At 38.2% G+C, this 20,139-nt stretch overlaps 2 protein-coding genes across 2 annotated transcripts; both read left to right on the top strand.

Moving 5' to 3' along the window:
* The first annotated feature begins 6,282 nt into the window (after window positions 1–6,282).
* Window positions 6,283–7,373, top strand: LOC109261365 (olfactory receptor 52N2-like). The gene has a single exon (XM_019439915.2). It carries the CDS (start codon window positions 6,411–6,413, stop codon window positions 7,371–7,373), a length of 963 nt encoding a protein of 320 aa, XP_019295460.2. The 5' UTR covers window positions 6,283–6,410.
* A 6,366-nt stretch (window positions 7,374–13,739) lies between these two features.
* Window positions 13,740–14,705, top strand: LOC109261366 (olfactory receptor 52N2). Its single transcript, XM_019439916.2, has one exon. The coding sequence runs from the start codon at window positions 13,740–13,742 to the stop codon at window positions 14,703–14,705; it is 966 nt and encodes a 321-aa protein (XP_019295461.1).
* The last annotated feature ends 5,434 nt before the right edge of the window (window positions 14,706–20,139 follow it).

Below are 20,139 nucleotides of genomic sequence, written 5' to 3'. Positions count from 1 at the left end.
ACCCAAAATGATGAGACAGGAAAATTCTCCTCAAAGGAAATTCCAGGAAGTAGCAACAGCTAATGAATTGATCAAAACCAATTTAAGCAATATAACGGAAGAAGAAATTAGAATAATAGTCATACAATTAATCGCTGGGCTTGAAAAAAGCATAAAGGACAGCAGAGAATCTATTGCTACAGAGATCAAGGAACTAAAAAATAGTCATGATGAAATTTAAAATGCTATAAATGATGTGCAAAATAAAATGGAGGTGGCCATAGCACGGATTGAAGAGGCAGAGGAGAGAATAGGTGAATTAGAAGATAAAGTTATGGAAAAACAGGAAGCTGAGAAAAAGAGAGATGAAAAAAAATAGGAGTATGAGGGGAGAATTAGAGAACTAAGTGATGCAACAAAACAGAACAATATCAGTATCATACCAATTCCAGAAGAAGAAGAAGAGAGAGAGAAAGGGGCTGAAGGTATACTTGAACAAATCACAGCTGAGAACTTCCCTGATCTGGAGGGGAAAAAGCCACTTAAATCCAAGAGGCACAGAGAACTCCCTTCAGACATAACTTGAATTGATCTTCTAAACTAAATATCATAGTGAAACTGGCAAAATACAAGGATAAAGAGAAAATTCTGAAAGCAGCTAGGAATAAATAGGCCCTAAAATACAAAGGTAGACACATAAGAGTAATAGCAGACCTACCTACTGAAACTTAGCAGGCCAGAAATGAATGGCAAGAAATCTTCAATGTGATGAACAGAAAAAAATATGCAGCTGAGAATCCTTTATCCAGCAAGTCTGTCATTCAAAATAGAAGGAGAGATTAAAGTTTTCCCAAACAAACAAAAACTGAAGGAATTCATCACCACTAAATCAGCCCTACAAGAGATACTAAGGGGGATTCTGTGAGTGAATTGTTGCAAGGACCAGAAAGTACCAGAGACATCACTACAAGCATGAAACCTACAGACATCATAATGACTCTAAACCCATATCTTTCAATAACAACACTGAATGTAAATGCACTAAATGCACCAACCAAAAGACATGTATCAGAATGGATAAAAAAAAAAAACAAGACCCATCTATTGGCTATCTATAAGAAACTCATTTTAGACCTGAGGACACCTTCAGATTGAAAGTGAGGGGATGGAGAACTATCTATCATGTTATGGAAGTCAAAAGAAAGTGGGAGTAGCCATACTTAGATCTGACAAACTAGACTTTAAATTAAAGGCTGTAATAAGAGATGAAGAAGGGCATTCCATAATAATTACAGGGTCTATCCATCAGGAAGAGCTAACAATTATAAATGTCTATGCGCCAAATATGGGAGCCCCCAAATATATAAAACAATTAATCACAAACATAAGGACCTATTGATAAGAATGTGGTCATTGGAGGGGACTTTAATACACCACTTACAACAATGGATAGATCATCCAGACACAGGATCAATAAAGAAACAAGGGCCCTGGATTGTTTGGATCAGATGGACTTGATATATATAGAATATATATACTTAGAATTATTTATATTTAGAATTCTGCATCCCAAAGCAACAGAATATACTTTCTTCTGAGTGCACGTGGAACATTCTCCAGCATAGATCACATACTGGGTCACAAAACAGCCCTTCATAAGTATACAAGAATTGAGATCATACCATGCACACTTTCAGACCACAATGCTATGAAACTTGAAATCAACCACAGGAAAGATTCTGGAAAACTTCCAGAAGCATGGAGGTTAAAGAACACCCTACTAAAGAATAAATGGGTCAACGGGGCAATTAGAGAAGAAATTTAAAAATATATGGAAACAAATGAAAATGAAAATACAACCCAAACGCTTTGGGATGCAGCAAAGACAGCCCTGAGAGGAAAATACATTGCAATCCAGGCCTATCTCAAGAAACAAGAAAAATCCCAAATACAAAGTCTAACACACACCTAAAGGAAATAGAAGCAGAACAGCAAAGACACCCCAAACCCAGCAGAAGAAGAGAAATAATAAAGATTAGAGCAGAAATAAACAATAGAAAATCTAAAAAAAAAAAAACCTGTAGAGCAGATCAATGAAACCAGAGTTGGTTTTTTGAAAAACATAAACAAAATTGATAAACCTCTAGCCAGGCTTCTCACAAAGACAGGGAGATGACCCAAATAGATAAAATCATGAATGAAAATGGAATGATTACAACCAATCCCTCAGAAATACAAGCAATTATCAGGGAATACTATGAAAAATTATATGCCAACAAACTGGACAACATGGAAGAAATGGACAAATTCCTAAACACCCACACACTTCCAAAACTCAAACAGGAAGAAATAGAAAATTTGAACAGACCATAACCAGTGAATAAATTGAATCAGTTATCAAAAATCTCCCAACAAATAAGAGTCCAGGACAAGATGGCTTCTCAGGGGAATTCTACAAGACATGTAAAGCCTATCCTTCTCAAGCTATCCTTGAGATAATACCTATCTTTCTCAAGCTGTTCCAAAAACTAGAAAGGGAAGGAGAACTTCCAGACTCATTCTATGAAGCCAGCATTACTTAGATTCCTAAACCAGACAGAGACCCAGCAAAAAAAGAGAACTACAGGCCAATATCCCTGATGAATATGGATGCAAAAATTCTCAACAAGATACTAGCAAATCAAAATCAACAGCATATAAAAAGAATTATTCACCATGATCAAGTGGGATTCATTCCTGGGCTGCAGGGCTGATTCAACATTTGCAAATCGATCCATGTGATACATCACATTAATAACAGAAAAGAAAAGAACCATATGATCCTGTCAATCGATGCAGAAAAAGCATTTGACAAAATTCAGCATCCTTTCTTAATAAAAACCCTCAAGAAAGTCTGGATAGAAGGAACATACTCAAACATCATAAAAGCCATTTATGAAAAGCCGACAGCTAATATCATCCTCAATGGGGAAAAACTGAGAGCTTTTCCCGTGAGATCAGGAACACGACAGGGATGTCTACTCTCACCGCTGTTGTTTAACACAGTGTTGGAAGTGCTAGCATCAGCAGACAACAAAAGGAAGTCAAGGGCATCAAAATTACCAAAGATGAAGTCAAGATTTCACTTTTTGCAGATGACGTGATATTATACATGGAAAACCAGAAAAGTCTGCTAGAACTGATACATGAATTCAGCAAAGTCGCAGGATACAGAATTAATGTACAGAAATCAGTTGCGTTAGTGTATTCTTACACTAATAATGAACCAACAGAAAGACAAATAAAGAAACTGGTCCCATTCACAATTGCACCAAGAATCATAAAATACCTAGGAATAAACCTAACCAAAGATGTACAAGATCAGTATGCTGAAAACTATAGAAAGCTTATGAAGGAAATTGAAGAAGATATAAAGAAATGGAAAAACATTCCATGCTCATGGTTTGGAAGAATAAATATTGTTAAAATGTCAATACTACCCAAAGCAATCTACACATTCAATGCAATCCCAATCAAAATTGCACCAGCATTCTTCTTGAAGCTAGAACAAGCAATCCTAAAATTTGTATGGAACCACAAAAGACCCCTAATAGCCAAAGTAATATTGAAGAAGAAGACCAAAGCGAGAGGCACCACAATCCCAGACTTTTGCCTCTACTACAGATCTGTATTCATCAGGACATTATGGTATTGGCACAAAACCAGACACCTAGACCAATGGAACGGAATAGAGACTCCAGAATTGGACCCATAAATGTATGGCCAACTAATCTTGACAAAGCAGGAAAGAATATCCAATGGAAAAAAGACAGTCTCTTTAACAAATGGTGCTGGGAGAACTGGACAGCAACATGCACAAGGATGAAACTAGACTACTTTCTTACACCATTCACAAAAACAAACTCAAAATGGATGAAGGACCTGAATGTGAGACAGGAAGCCATCAAAATCCTAGAGGGGAAAACAGGAAAAAGCCTCTCTGATATCAGCAACAGCAATTCCTTACTTGACACATCCTCAAAGGCAAGGGAATTAAAAGCAAAAATGAACTATTGGGACCTCATCAAGATAAAAACTTCTGCATTGCAAAGGAAACAATCAACAAAATTAAAAGGCAACCAACCGAATGGGAAAAGATATTTGCAAATGACATATCAGACAAAGGGCTAGTATCCAAAATCTATAGAGAACTCACCATATTCCACACCCAAAAACAAATAATCTAGTGAAGTAACGAGCAGAAGACGTGAATAGACACTTCTCTAAAGAAGACATCCAGATGGCCGATAGGCACATGAAAAGATGCTCAACGTCACTCCTCATCAGGGAAATACAAATCAAAACCACACTGAGATGTTACCTCATGCTGGTCAGAGTGGCTAAATGAACAAATCAGAAGACTATAGATGCTGGCGAGGATGTGGAGAAACGGGAACCCTCTTGCACTGTTGGTGGGAATGCACATTGATGCAGCCACTCTGGAAACAGTGTGGAGGTTCCTCAAAAAAATTAAAAATAGATCTACCCTATGACCTAGCAATAGCACTGCTAGGAATTTACCCAAGCGATAGAGGAGTACTGATGCAGAGGGGCACTTGAACCCCAATGTTTATAGCAGCACTTTAAACAATAACCAAATTATGGAAAGAGCCTAAATGTCCATCAACTGATGAATGCATGAAGAAGTTGTGGTTTATATATACAATGGACTACTACTTGGCAATGAGAAGAATGAAATATGGCCTTCTGTAGCAACATGGATGGAACTGGAAGGTGTTATGCTAAGTGAAATGAGTCATACAGAGAAAGACAGATACCATATGTTTTCACTCTTATGTGGATGCTGAGAAACTTAACAGAAGACCATGGGGGAGGGGAAAGGGAAAAAAAAGTTACAGAGAGGGAAGGTGGCAACCATAAGGGACTCTTAAAAACTGGGAATAAACTGAGTGTTGATGGGGAGTGGGAGGGAGGAGAGGGTGGGTGATGGGTATTGAGGAGGGCACCTGTTGGGATGACCGCTGGGTGTTGTATGGAAACCAATTTGACAATAAATTTCATATTTAAAAAAAGACATACCCAGGGAGACAGGTTTTGGTAAAATTAAAAAAAAAAGGTAATGGGTGAAAACACACAAACCAGCCACTTATATAGAAACAACCTTAGGGTAAATTTCTCTCTCTTTTCTACCCCCCCCCACACACACACACAATGGAGAGATAGAAATATGGACAATGAATGTTAGAACTTTGGAAAGACTGTTTAGGGGTAAACTGAAATATAACAAAGGAATATATAAATTAGTTTTTGTAAATGCAATGAAATATACAATATACTGCTGCAGGAAAAATGAATAAGTCAAGTTGCAAACAACAACTAATGAAAAACTTTTGAAAATATAAGATAAAGAGGAGTTTTCTCAAAAACAAAACAGAAAGAAAGAAACCCAAAGTTATAATTTCAATCAAAAAACTTTCAGGTTAAAACAACTTCCCAGACATAAAAGAAAGGTAGAAAGCTAACTGTTTTCAAAAACAAACAAATTATTTAAAAAACCTTTCACCCTATCCAGTATAATCTTCAGAGTTATTTGAGGCTAAACGTAATATACTAAAGGGAACTAAAAGAATTATGAATATTTATATAGCATGGTTATCTACATGGAAATTTGGGAGAAGCAAGAGAAATTGTTAGGATTACACGAATTTAACAATGTCATTGGTTAAATGCAAGTAGTAAAATCTTTCACGTTTACCAGCAAGAAACAACCAGATATATAGTGCAAAATGACTGTGGCCATCATTTGTAAGTCATAACCTATTATGTAATTTTTGACCCATGAAATCATGTCTTTGATTATTTTGACTTGGAAAATCCAAACTTGAAAGGTGTAGACTTGCAAAGTCTAGATCATGCTTAGCCCTATCATACCTGTGTGTAATAAGTAGACACATTTTACCTGCATGTAATAAGGGCTCATATGATTTAATTGATTATAATCCAGTAAACACATCTTCAAGGTCTTCTTGGAAGAAGGAGATTATGTGAGAAGTCAAGAGAACCAGTGTTGTTTAAACCAGGACGATAAATTGGAAATTGGTCAAGGGAGCAAAAACAAGCACTAGTGAACAGCTTAGAATACGAGCATGTGCACACAGACACCCTTTACAGAATAAAATCAAGGGAGATCAGGTCTCTGCTATAACGTATGCACTATGTTAGTGTCCTTTTGATTCATTAAGAGGCCCAGGAGTACCTCAGTAGTATCAAACAACAGTGTACAAAAAGATTATTTTTCTCCTAAATTTTATTTATATTGTGCAAAATGCTTGTTCATCTTTTGTCTCAGAATGAAATTAATGTCACTACCATCTTCTTGTATAGGACATTTTTATTGGTATAGAAAGTAACATGCTTTGCAATTGACTATCATGTATGGAGTCAACAGCTCCAGGCTGACACCAAGATACTTCATTCTCAATGGGATTCCTAAACTGGAAGCTGCACACACCTGGATCTCCCTGACATTCTGCATCATGTACATCATTGCTGTCCTAGGGAACTGTGGGCTCATCCACCTCATTAGCCACAAGGAGGTCCTGCATCGGCCCATGTACTACTTCCTGTCCTTGCTGTCCCTTACAGATGCTAATGCATGTACTTTGCATGTCCCTAATATGTTATGTATCTTTTGTTTCAATCTCAAAGGGATCGACTTCATTGCCTGCCTTGTGCACGTGTTTTTCATCCACATGCTAACAAGTATGGAGTGTGGTGTGCTCATGCTTATGGCCTTGGATTGCTATGTGGCTATTTGCTATCCTCTGCGCTATTCTACCATCCTCACCAACACTGCGATTACCAAGGTTGGGTTTGCCACCTGCAGTAGAAGTGTGTTGCTCACAATCCCATTTACTTTCCTGATCACACATCTCCCCTTCTGCAGGGGAAACCTCATCCACCACACCTACTGTGACCACATGTCATTGGCTAAATTATCCTGTGGCAGCATCAAGATTGATGCTATCTATGGTCTAGTAGCTGTCATATTGATTGCAGGATTTGATATTTTCTGTACCTGCATGTCTTACACTCTGATTATCTGTGCTGTAGTAAATCTGTCATCTGCAGATGCTTGCCACAAAGACTTTAGCACCTGCACATCACACATAGGTGCTATTGTTATCACCTATGTCCCAGCCTTCTTTAACTTCTTCACTCACCACTTTGGGGGACGCTCCATACCTCACCATGTTAATATTTTCATAGCCAACCTCTACATGTTGCTGCCTCCCACTTTGAATCCAATTGTCTCTGAAATGAAGACCAAGCAGATTCGTGAAGGAGTGATCAAATTATTTTTTACAGAGAAAGATATTTTGAGTATGAGCTAAGTCTATGTTATAAAATTCTGCATTTAGTATTAGGGTAAAGAAAAACATTCTGGAGGAAATGAATAGATGCAGAATTCACAACCATGATGTCAGGAGAAACTACCTGTCAATATTCTGCTATAATATTTATGAAATAATCGCAAAACTTTTAATCTGAGACTTTTAATTTGAAAGAAAAATAAAATCGATAGGAAAGAATATTATTTTCCACACAGGTAAACTTTAGTTAGTCCTGGTGAATGAATTCAGAGAATGGAAAATCTAGAATTTGATGTAAACTTTTGACGATTAATGCTTTTCGTCTAAGGCACTCTGTGGGAGTGTATAGAAAAGAACAAAGATGGTCAGATAGCTGAGAGACTCCAGAAGAATGGACAGTTTACATTAGATGCAGGGAAGCCAGAAACACTCACCCACAATGTTTGTGCTGAATTCCAAGGGTACTGCCATCCCTTTTAAGCCATATTTATGTGAAACTTGTATAGCTTAGAGAACAAATTCCTCCTTGTCTGCTCATTTATTACTGATGTTCTGCTGCCTGGGTAATTATTTGGATTTCTATTTATGTATTCATGTACATACAAATGAAGCCAGAGTAAATATGATTATTGGAATTCATTGTAATCTGGGAAGTACCCTTTGGAGTTGATATCAAGTAGAATTTTGAGAAACACAATGGACATATGTGGCAGGTATTGAGTAAAGGCTTCATGAGTAGAAGAAAGGAGACTTAAAGAAAATCTATATAATTTTCCAGTCAAGGGTGTCTGGGCTTGAGTTCTTTATTTGAATTTAATACTGGGGGAGAAATAGTGATCAGGGACATTGAAGAAAGGAGTATTTTATTTAGATTTCTGGAAATACCAGAGAAAAAAGTAACAGAAGTGAATGATAAATGTAGTATTCAGAAAGAGTGAGACTGAGTGAAAAGTGAAAAAGAATGAGAGCATAACCCAAGAAGTAATTGGAGTAATAGAATATGATCAGGGAATGGACACAAATGGATAATTAGGTGGAAATATTAATTATATTGATAAATATTATATTCATATTACCTGCAAATATGTTGAATATATTTTGTTACATTATATATAGTCAAATGATTGTAAAATGTATTATTCACATCATGTATTTTGCAATGTAATTTCACATTTATAAGAAAAACTCATTTTGTTTTGTTTTGTTTTATTTAATACTAACATAACAGTGCCTCTGTGTAATGTAACTTGTGGACTTAAAATCAGTAAAGTTGCTGTATCTTGGAATTGTGCTTTCGGATTTTGTAAATTTTACTCATTGGGGAATTTTATTTAAGCAACTAAAATAAAATACTTTTCCTAAACTGCTATTTAAAAAATTATATATTGGGGTCGCCTGGGTGGCTCAGTCAGTTAAGCATCTGACTTTGGCTCAGGTCATGATCTCGCGGTTCACGAGTTCGAGCCCCGGGCTTGGTGCTGACAGCTTGGAGTCTGCTTCGGATTCTGTGTCTCCCTCTCTCTCTCTGCCCCTCCCCTGCTCACACTCTGTCTCTCTTTCTCAAAAAATAAATAAACATTAATTTTTTAAATTATATATTGGGTCAGGTACTATAATAATGCTTCATGTATAGTATTTCATTGAACTTTAAGTCAAAACCATGGGATAGCTATAATTGTCCTCATATAGAAGAGGAATATGAGCCACACAAACAGCAGGACTGGATGAATCTCAGAAGATTAAGACTAAAATTTAAATGCAATTATGTTACTAGGCCTATGTTTTGGGGTGAGAGTGTGGGGGTGCTATTTGTTGCAATAGCAGCAAAACAAAACTTGAACACAAAGTTACAAATGTGGAGAAATAAAATGTAAAAAATAACATTTATCTGAGGCACCTGAGTAACAATCCCCAATTAATTTTATGCCATCTTCCCCATTACAAACTCAAAAATGGGATTAAGGAAAACAACAACAGCAGTATAACTCTGAAAACAAAGAATCACAACTGAACTAGAACCAGCAGTCCAGAATAGTTGAGATTTTTAAATTATAAGGTAGATCATGATGGAAGGAAGTTCTATACAGTATTCATGGGAGGGAGGGAGGGAAGGAGGGGGAGGGAGAGAGAGAGAGAGACAGAGAGAGAGAGAGAGGATTAAAGTACAGGAGAGGAAAAGACAGCAAAAAATTGTGGAAGACACTTCATTTCAAATTCCATCTCCTGCCGAAGGTCCTGCCCAAGGTCCAAGTTGTGAGCACAGCTCAATGTGCCTGGAGAGGCCCCACACCCCCACATCAACCTCACATAGTTTGATTAGCTCCAGAAACAAGGTATCAGGTATAAAGTACTCACACTCAGACTTCAATTTAATTCAATCAAAATTCTTTTCAAACTAAGAGATAGTAATATTCCCAAAAGGAAGGAAATGGAAAGAAATGACAAGGTGATATGTCACCTTGCATAGTGACATTATCCTGTTCCTGAAGCATCTCCAGAACCATTTGGCCCACCATTCAGACTGCTATATATGCAGACGTACAGAGATTGAGACAATGGAACAACAAAACAAACCTTAAAGATGGAGGGACCCAAACAGTGAGCATTCCACATGACCCCTCCACAAGTCTCTACTAAGCACAAGTTGTGTTTCTCTTTTATTGAACTGGCAAAATTAAGCCAAAATATGCTTGGAATCTTATCTCACCCTTTCCCTGAGTTCTGTCCCTTAGTATCAATGAATAACAAATGTGCTTTTCCTTGAAAAGAAAAATATCAAAGACACTGCTTGTATTTTCAAATAACTTAAACTATTTTCAGGGCACCTGAATGGCTCAGTCGATTAAGCGTCCGACTTTGGCTCAGGTCATGATCTCATGGTTTGTGAATTTAAGCCCCTATTCAGGCTCTGGGCTGACAGCTCAGAGCCTGGAGCCCACTTCAGATTCTATGTCTCCCTCTGTCTGCCCCTCCGCTGCTTGCACTCTGTCTCTCACATTCTCTCAAAAATAAATAAACATTTAAAAAAAAACCCTATTTTCAAAGAAGTTTTACAGAAAATCTGAAAAATGAACAAGACTGCACAAGATTGACTCAATTATTTTGTGAGATGATTATACGTGAGAATTTTGAATTCAACATTTCTACATTTTAGATAAGGAGTCAGAGGCATTCCAGTCAACAGAAAAGAGGTTTGATATTGGCCTGGGGTTTCCCCCTGGTTCCTGTGAAGCAATGAATATGTGTAGAAACTAGATAATTATTCACGTCTATCTACCAGTTGGATACCTTTATGTTAAATTATCAATGCAAAGATATTTTTATCCAGCCCAATGCCATCTTCACGTGCTGCGACATACCATAAACTTCTAAATCGTAATAGGGCATAGAGGGCAGTAGGCTAATGTGCACTAAGTGGTGCTGATTGTGCAGGGAAGAAAAATTGTAGATGTGGAGGGGGGCATTTGCCTAAGTATAGTTTTCAAAAGTGAAGTACTGCAACCTGCTGTAGTGATAAGAACTCTGGTTGCAGTGAAAGCCAGGAGTTTGGGGGTCATAAAAGAGGACAGTCCAGAGGAACAAAGGAGAGAGAGAGAAGGGGCGGAATAGAAGGGAAAGGAGGAGAGCTGATCACACTCTGAATATTGTACAGGAAGACATGGTACAATGCAAAAGAACAAGCAGCGATGATTTTAAGGAAAGGAAAAGGACAGATTTGGAGGAGGGGTGCAATATTCTCCACGTCTTATTACTACAAGTATAGGCACTTCATTTAGAATAACATCTATATTAATTGTTATATTACAAGTATATAGTTATTGAATATTACACATAATAACTATAAATGAGTAAATGAAGTACACAAAACTTTTTATTTTTTTAAGATTTTATTTTTGTGTAATCTCTATACCCAAGGTGGGGTTCAAACTCACAACCCCGAGATCCAGAGTAGCATGATCTACCAATCGAGCCAGCCAGGCACTTCTGAGGTATAGGAAACTTTTTAGGGTGGTTATTCCTCTGTATTTGGATTTACAAGTGATTTTCTAACTTTTTAATACTTTTCTGTGTTTTCCAGAGTTTCTACATAAAGGACGTATTTCTTTAGTAATAAGAGAAAAAACAGGTTTTAAGTTTATTTATGTCTTTTGAGAGAGAGAGAGAGAGAGAGCAAGCAAACTTGAGCAGGGGAGGGGTAGAAAGAGAGGGGGAGAATCCCAAGCAGGCTCCACTTTGTCAGCGTGGCCCAATGTGGGGCTCCAACTCATGAACCGGGAGATCATGACCTCAGCAGAAATCAAGAGGCTGACATTTAACCCACTGCACCACACAAGTGCCCTGAGGGGAAAAAAAAAGTTATTGATGTTCATCACCACATTTGGTGGTCACATTTCTCACTTGGGAAAAGGCATTAACTTTAATGCGTTTTGTTTTTGTTGTTCCCTTTTCTACTCAGAAGCTTCTAAATATAGATCTCTTACCACCAGGCCAGAGGTTTATTCTCTTTCAATGAGAATCCCTCTGAGACATCTAATTCTGGAGCCTCAGTCTACGTGGGACATCTCACTGGAGATTCTCCAGGGAAACAAAAATCCTATGTAAGAAGATGTCATCCCAGATTTTGAAGAACTCCTAATTCTCAGCCATGAATAGAATTGTGCCTGACACTGAGGTGAGTTTGGGAAATTTTCACAAATGGTCATTTTAGGAAAGGTAACAACATTGATGGCTAAGAACACAATGGCCTAGAATATGCAGACAGTTTTAAAAATAGACATTAGCAAGGGGCAATGAATTCCTCTTTCCCTTTCACTTCTGCAGGGGTAATGAGTCTCTTTCTTCCTGTGTGGCTTCTGCTGGACTCTTACTTTCCAGTCACCCACTCATTTTATTGTGGTGTTCACATAAAAGACAGCGGACACGGGAGATTGTCATCTTTACATTTCTCTGGTCTAGGGCAATGAAATGCTGGTTCCTCCATGGGGGGGACATTTCTGGAGAGGTCTGGGAGAACTCTCTCACAAGAAGAGTTTATTTACATGAGAGGCAATCACCTTAGGAGCCAAAGACCATGAGCCAGTAAACCTTGTATTCTTCTATATACTCTTTCCGTGGTGACTTCTATGTACCCTGGCCAATAGGAGTGGACACAAGAGTGATTTCCAGATGATTTAGGTAACAGGAATCTATGTCTTGTGTCTTTAGAACCATGTGCTACATGTCATCGTATTGCAAGTTTCTACACAGTCCTGCTGGATGGGGGATTGTTCGGCATTGATTTGCTGCATGGAAAGGTGCCCACCCGGAGCTTAAGGACCATTTTATTTTTTTCAATGGAGAGAAATAGTTGACCATTTGGTAACTACAACTTTCCTCAAACATCCCTGAATCTGTAAATTCCTTGAACCATCACTCAGTTCTATTTTCTTTACAAGTATTAGCAATCCAAAAATATGATATTATCTTTTTTCCTGATAAACTGTCCAGTTATAATAAAAGAAATATTATTTACATTAAGCATTATAGACAATTAGTAATCCTTAGACCTTCAAGGGCTTCCTAAATATAAAGCTTGTATTAAAAATGGCTTGGAAACTAATTTAAGAAAATGTGGAAAAGCAGAGAAGCCATTTATGAAGTTGGGGGTATCTGATTGAATTCATCTCTTCAGTAAAATTTTTACAAAAATTCCATAAAACTTGCTAATGATTTAGAAGCAGAAGTGCTTTGTTTCTTCTCAAGAACTTCCTTTGAAATTTCATTGTGTAAAAAGCATGATATTGATATCAGATACTAAGTTCTTACTAATTCAAACAATCATTTGCTCATATATATTTTTATTGAGTATCTAAAATGTGTTACCTTAAGCACATTATAGGGAACATTATGGGAAGACTTTACCTGGATCATTAGCTTTCTTCATAATCTTCAAGGCAGGACAAAAGTCCTGTTGATAAGAACTAGTCGGATTAGGGTGATCCTCGAAACATACTCACATGATCATAGTGACAAGACTCAGAAAGAATCTGAGAGGAGAGAATAAAAGTGGCATATTGGGAGACAATTATGGCCCAGTTCACAGAATGTGGAGGAATATAAGAGGTGTGCTGGAACTTTAGAAAGTGAGGGTAGATACTTAGACAAAATATTCAATGAGACTGCAAGTAGTACTGTTTAGTTATTTTTAGACACCACAGTTCAAAGACTGTCTTGCTAGAGTAGAGGAAAAAAATAACAAGCTGCTACCATGACAAGGTTCATGGCATTTGTGAGTATTATTACCTGAACTACTCCCTCTTATGTGGTTTCTAAGCCCACCTCTCTCTCTCCTATGCAGAAAGCAAATGCTGATAAAGAGCATAAAATGCTCTCCTCTTCTCCACAGTCATGTGCGGGGAAAACAGCTCCAGCCTGACCCCGGGATTCTTTATCTTGAATGGGATTCCTGGGCTGGAAGCTGCACACACCTGGATCTCCCTGCCATTCTGCTTCATGTACGTCATCGCTGTCGTGGGGAACTGCGGGCTCATCTACCTAATCAGCCATGAGGATGCCCTGCACCGGCCCATGTACTACTTCCTGGCCCTGCTCTCCTTCACAGATGTCACCCTGTGCACCACCACTGTACCCAATATGCTGTGCATATTCTGGTTCAACCTCAAGGAGATTGACTTTGATGCCTGCCTGACTCAGATGTTTTTTGTCCACATGCTGACTGGGATGGAGTCTGGGGTGCTCATGCTCATGGCCCTGGACCGCTATGTGGCCATCTGCTACCCCTTACGTTATTCCATCATCCTCACCAACCCTGTCATCGCCAAGACCGGTCTTGCCACCTTCCTGAGGGGTGTGCTGCTCATTATCCCATTCACTTTCCTCACCAAGCGTCTGCCCTATTGCCGGGGCAACTTCATTCCCCATACCTACTGTGATCATATGTCTGTGGCCAAGGTGTCCTGTGGCAATTTCAAGGTCAATGCTGTCTATGGTCTGATGGTTGCTCTCCTTATTGGCGTGTTTGACATCTGCTGTATTTCTGTGTCTTACACTATGATATTGAGAGCGGTAGTGAGCCTGTCATCTGCAGATGCTCGTCACAAAGCCTTTAGCACCTGTACATCCCACATATGTGCCATTGTGATCACTTATGTTCCAGCTTTTTTCACTTTTTTTGCCCACCGTTTTGGAGGACACAATATCCCCCACCACATTCACATCATTGTAGCCAACCTTTACCTGCTCCTACCTCCTACAATGAACCCTATTGTTTATGGAGTCAAGACCAAGCAGATCCGAGAAGGTGTGTTCAAGTTTTTACTTGGAGACAAGGTTGTCTTTACTCAAGACAAATGAATTGGAAAATATACATATTGCTTAGTAGGTGGGGGGCGGGATAAAAAAAAAGTGACTAAAATGGTATTAAACACATGAGTCCCTCTAATACGTAGATTCTCTGAAGGCTTTGCAAATATATACTATGAAACATTTCTCCTGTAAAGATCTGTCTAGGAAGAGAATGCAGAATAAAAAATTATATACCCATTCTTTACAAGTTTTATGTTTTACATAGGGTTTACAGACTCATATGTCTAGTGAGAACTGGCAGGTAGTAAGATGACTGATGCAGATCTGGTGTCAAAGTTCTATTGTGTGAGAGAAGTGGAGGCTATGGGGAGTGATGGGGAGCAAGGATGTGCTCTCTGTAAAGAACAAATTTACACAAATCAAGCATGTTATTGCCATGGGTAATAGGCCCAGTGTTGCAATAACCTCCAGTATTTTATTTTATTTATTTATTTTATTTTATTTTTTTAATTTTTTTTAACGTTTATTTATTTTTGAGACAGAGAGAGACACAGCATGAACGGGGGAGGGGCAGAGAGAGAGGGAGACACAGAATCGGAAGCAGGCTCCAGGCTCTGAGCCATCAGCCCAGAGCCCGACGCGGGGCTGGAACTTGCGGACCGCGAGATCGTGACCTGAGCTGAAGTCGGACGCTTAACCGACTGAGCCACCCAGGCACCCCATATCCTCCAGTATTTTAAAGACAAGCTGGATTTAGATGTTTTCTCTCATCTAAAATTGGGTAAATCCAATTTTAATTATTGGATAAATGATTTTAAAAAATTTTTTAACGTTTATTTATTTTTGAGACATAGAGAGACAGAGCACAAACAGGGGAGGGTCAGAGAGAGAGGGAAACACAGAATCTGAGACAGGCTCCAGGCTCTGAGCTGTCAGCACAGAGCCCGACGCGGGGCTCAAATTCACAGACTGTGAGATCATGACCTGAGCCAAAGTCGGACACTTAACCGACTGAGTCCCAGGCACCCCTGGATAAATGATTTTTTAAAAATACCCTATATTTTATTCAAGACATGTCTAGGAGTTATTTTTTCCCCCATTTCAACAGTTAAACCTCCATTTAGGATGTGCTTATGATATATAATTTTGATCTTTTAGCGAAACAGACAAAAGCAATGAATTAATTGCTAGTATGTGTTATAATTCATTCACTAATTCATTAATTTTTTGAGAAACTTATTTAGGTCATATTATTTGTCATACCTTAGTTTTCATGAAGATGAGACCACCCCTTGCCTCAGGGTGCTCAGAAGCTAGGCTCTGGCCAAGGATGCACAAGAGGAATCGTAAGTGAAAGAAAGAAGAGGTGTGATAAAAATTTATGCAGTATGGAAAGAAGAAAAGTTGGTAGGGAAGAGTGGGGGAAACATGAATTTTGTATTCAGATAGTCCCAAAATTTAAATCTTGTGTCTTAATTTCTAGTCATTAGACTTTAACAGGCTATTTTAATCTCTCTAAATTTCAGCTTCTATACTTTTTATTGATTGTGGGAAAAACATACCACAAAAATTTATCTGTCTGGTTAAATGCTCTAATGTAAAAAACAAAAAACAAAAAACAAAAACAAAACTTTAGTATAATTTCTAATATATACTAACTACTTAATAAGTTATACTGAGATTGTTGTTTTTATTATAACCTATGTGTTTCAACTCTGATTCCTTCTGAACATCGTAGTTTGAGGAGAAATCTTTCCAATTATATAGGCAGTAGAAAATCAATTTTATTTTATCTCCCAAACATGTCATCAAAATCAGCCAACAAGGTTTTCTGGATACCTTCTATGTGACTGACTCCATGTTATGCACCGAAAAATATAAAAGAATACAAGAACACTAATGCATTTCTAGTCTAGTAGAAGACATAAAATGCAGTTGAATCATTATTTTAAAATGGTAACAAGGTCATTGTACAAAAACATTATTACAAAATTCATGAAAATTAAATGCTTATCAACGGCCATTAGGGATGGTAGGTAAAGATTTTACAGAGAAGGCACTAGATGAGCTGAGTCTTGATATGTGTGTATTTTAAAAGAAAGAGTGGATGGGGATTATTATTTTTAAAAATGCAAAATAGGCTACACAATCATCGCCATTCTGAGCCTAGAGATGTTTCACGGTGACAGGAGATAAACAAGAAAGAAGGAGGAGCAAAAGACTGGGTTGGAAAGGCAGATGGAGGCACCACCCGGAAGTGCCCTATGAGTTTCAGCATGATCTCAGTAGGCCAGCCGCTGCTCTTCAACTTTGAGAGATACCAAGTTCTTAGAATTGCCCTTGACCCAAAAGCAGTTACAGCCTCATTTGTCACTTGCCTGGACTCCTCAGATCTCCAACATAACCTCTGCCTCTTAAGCCTGTCTTGCTCTTTCTTCCTTCTCCAAAGTTCTTCTCTCATTCCTAGAAAGTCCATTTCTCAATTTCTACTCACTTCTTCAGCACCCCACAAGAGCTTCCCAGCATTTGAGTCATTCTGGCCAAGGGAAGATTCCTTATGTATTCCTCCTGAGTTACTTTCTGTCAAAGGGTTGACAGCTTGACCCCACAGAAAAATGGCTTTCAAGAAAATAGTAAGAACAGCAAGAAACATACCCAGCATTTATTTTCCACGTACTTTTCCAAGAATTGTATACGTATTTGATCCTAAAAACAACTATCAGAATGATGCTGTTTTATGCCCAGTTTACAGATAAACAAACTGAGGCACAGAGAGGTTAAATGACTAAATGAAAGCCACATACCCAGTAAGAGACAGAGCATGGATTTAAACTCAGGCCATTTGGTTCCAGAGTCTTTGATTGTAATGTCTATAATGTACTGTCTGGTTTCTCCAAGAGATTAAAAACTTAAGGGTTTGTGGCTCACTCTTTATGACTGGGATGGTGAAAAGTCCCGTGATGACCCTGCACTACCTCAAATGATTTATTTTATATTTTTTTGGACAAAATGACATACTAAAATACAGAGGCCCGACATCAGATTCTTCAAGGTGCCTCACAGGACAGTGTCATGAACAAACATTATTATTGCCTCTTTTCTGGTTCACTCTGACAGATGACTGCTACAAAGAGCCTGAGGACAAATTTTTGCAAGTAAATACTTCACATTGAAACTTCTGGACTTGCTCCCACCGTGAATGTAAATATCAATTCCTTGTTCCAATGGGACCAAATCAAAGATGACCCGAAGACCATATTTGCAAGTGTTGCCTAGTACTCCTGATTTTCTTTACCTTGCTCTCAATTTTTATAGTGGTAGTTCTATTTTAAGATACATTTTTTAAAATTTTTATTTATTTTTAAATATGGAATTTATTGTCAAATTTGTTTCCATACAACACCCAGGGCTCATCCCAACAGGTGCCCTCCTCAATACCCATCACCCATCCTCCCCTCCCTCCCACTCCCCATCAACCCTCAGATTGTTCTCAGTTTTTAAGAGTCTCTTATGCTTTGGCTCCCTCCCTCTCTAACTTTTTTTTTCTTCCTTTCCCTCCCCCATGGTCTTCTGTTAAGTTTCTCAGCATCCACATAAGAGTGAAACATATGGTATCTGTCTTTTTCTGTATGACTTATTTCACTTAGCATAACACTCTCCAGTTCCATCCACGTTGCTACAAAAGGCCATATTTCATTCTCATTCCCACGTACTATTCCATTGTGTATATAAACCACAATTTCTTCATGTATTCATCAGTTGATGGACATTTAGGCTCTTTCCATAATTTGGCTATTGTTGAAAGTGCTGCTATAAACATTGGGGTACAAGTGCCCCTATGCATCAGCACTCCTCTATCCCTTGGGTAAATTCCTACCAGTGCTACAGCTGGGTCATAGGGTAGATCTATTTTTAATTTTTTGAGGAACCTCCACACTGTTTTCCAGAGCGGCTGCATCAGTGTGCATTCCCACCAACAGTGCAAGAGGGTTCCTGTTTCTCCACATCCTCTCCAGCATCTATAGTCTCCTGATTTGTTCATTTTAGCCACTCTGACTGGCATGAGGTGATATCTCAGTGTGGTTTTGATTTGTATTTCCCTGATGAGGAGTGACGTTGAGCATCTTTTCATGTGCCTATTGGCCATCTGGATGTCTTTTTAGAGAAGTGTCTATTCATGTCTTCTGCTCATTACTTCACTAGATTATTTGTTTTTCGGGTGTGGAGTTTGGTGAGTTCTCTATAGATTTTGGATACTAGCCCTTTGTCTGACATGTCATTTGAAAATATCTTTTCCCATTCTGTTGGTTGCCTTTTAGTTTTCTTGATTGTTTCCTTTGCTGTGCAGAAACTTTTTATCTTGATGAAGTCCCAATAGTTCATTTTTGCTTTTAATTCCCTTGCCTTTAGGGATGTGTCAAATAAGAAATTGCTGCGGCTGAGGTCAGAGAGGTTTTTTTCCTGCTTTCTCCTCTAGGGTTTTGATGGTTTCCTGTCTCACATTCAGGTCCTTCATCCATTTTGAGTTTATTTTTGTGAATGGTGTAAGAAAGTGGTCTAGTTTCATCCTTGTGCATGTTGCTGTCCAGTTCTCCCAGCACCATTTGTTAAAGAGACTGTCTTTTGTCCATTGGATATTCTTTCCTGCTTTGTCAAAGATTAGTTGGCCATACTTTTGTGGGTCTAATTCTGGAGTCTCTATTCTATTCCATTGTCTATGTATCTGTTTTTGTGCCAAAACCATGCTGTCTTGATGATTACAGCTTTGTTTTTAGTTAGAGGCTAAAGTCTGGGATTGTGATGCCTCCTGCTTTGGTCTTCTTCTTCAAAATTACTTTGGCTATTCGGGGCCTTTTGTGTTTCCATATGAATTTTAGGATGGCTTGTTCTAGTTTTGAGAAGAATGCTGGTGCAATTTTGATTGGGATTGCATTGAATGTGTAGATTGCTTTGGGTAGTATTGACATTTTAACAATATTTATTCTTCCAAACCATGAGCATGGAATGTTTTTCCATTTCTTTATATCTTCTTCAATTTCCTTCATAAGCTTTCTATAGTTTTCAGCATACTGATCTTGTACATCTTTGGTTAGGTTTATTCCTAGGTATTTTATGATTCTTGGTGCAGTTGTGAATGGGATCAGTTTCTTTATTTGTCTTTCTGTTGGTTCACTATTAGTGTATAAGAATACACTAACGCAACTGATTTCTGTACATTAATTCTGTATCCTGCGACTTTGCTGAATTCATGTATCAGTTCTAGCAGACTTTTCTGGTTTTCCATGTATAATATCACGTCATCTGCAAAAAGTGAAATCTTGACTTCATCTTTGGTAATTTTGATGCCCTTGACTTCAGCAGCCTTGTCTGCTGATGCTAGCACTTCCAACACTGTGTTAAACAACAGCGGTGAGAGTAGACATCCCTGTCGTGTTCCTGATCTCACGGGGAAAGCTCTCAGTTTTTCCCCATTGAGGATGAT

The sequence above is a fragment of the Panthera pardus genome, unplaced genomic scaffold (assembly GCF_024362965.1).
Source record: "Panthera pardus isolate Hobbes unplaced genomic scaffold, ASM2436296v1 HiC_scaffold_12, whole genome shotgun sequence".
NCBI classification, from domain to species: domain Eukaryota; kingdom Metazoa; phylum Chordata; class Mammalia; order Carnivora; family Felidae; genus Panthera; species Panthera pardus.
Note: the sequence above shows the minus strand (reverse complement) of the source record. Positions and strands in the feature narration are given on the sequence as shown.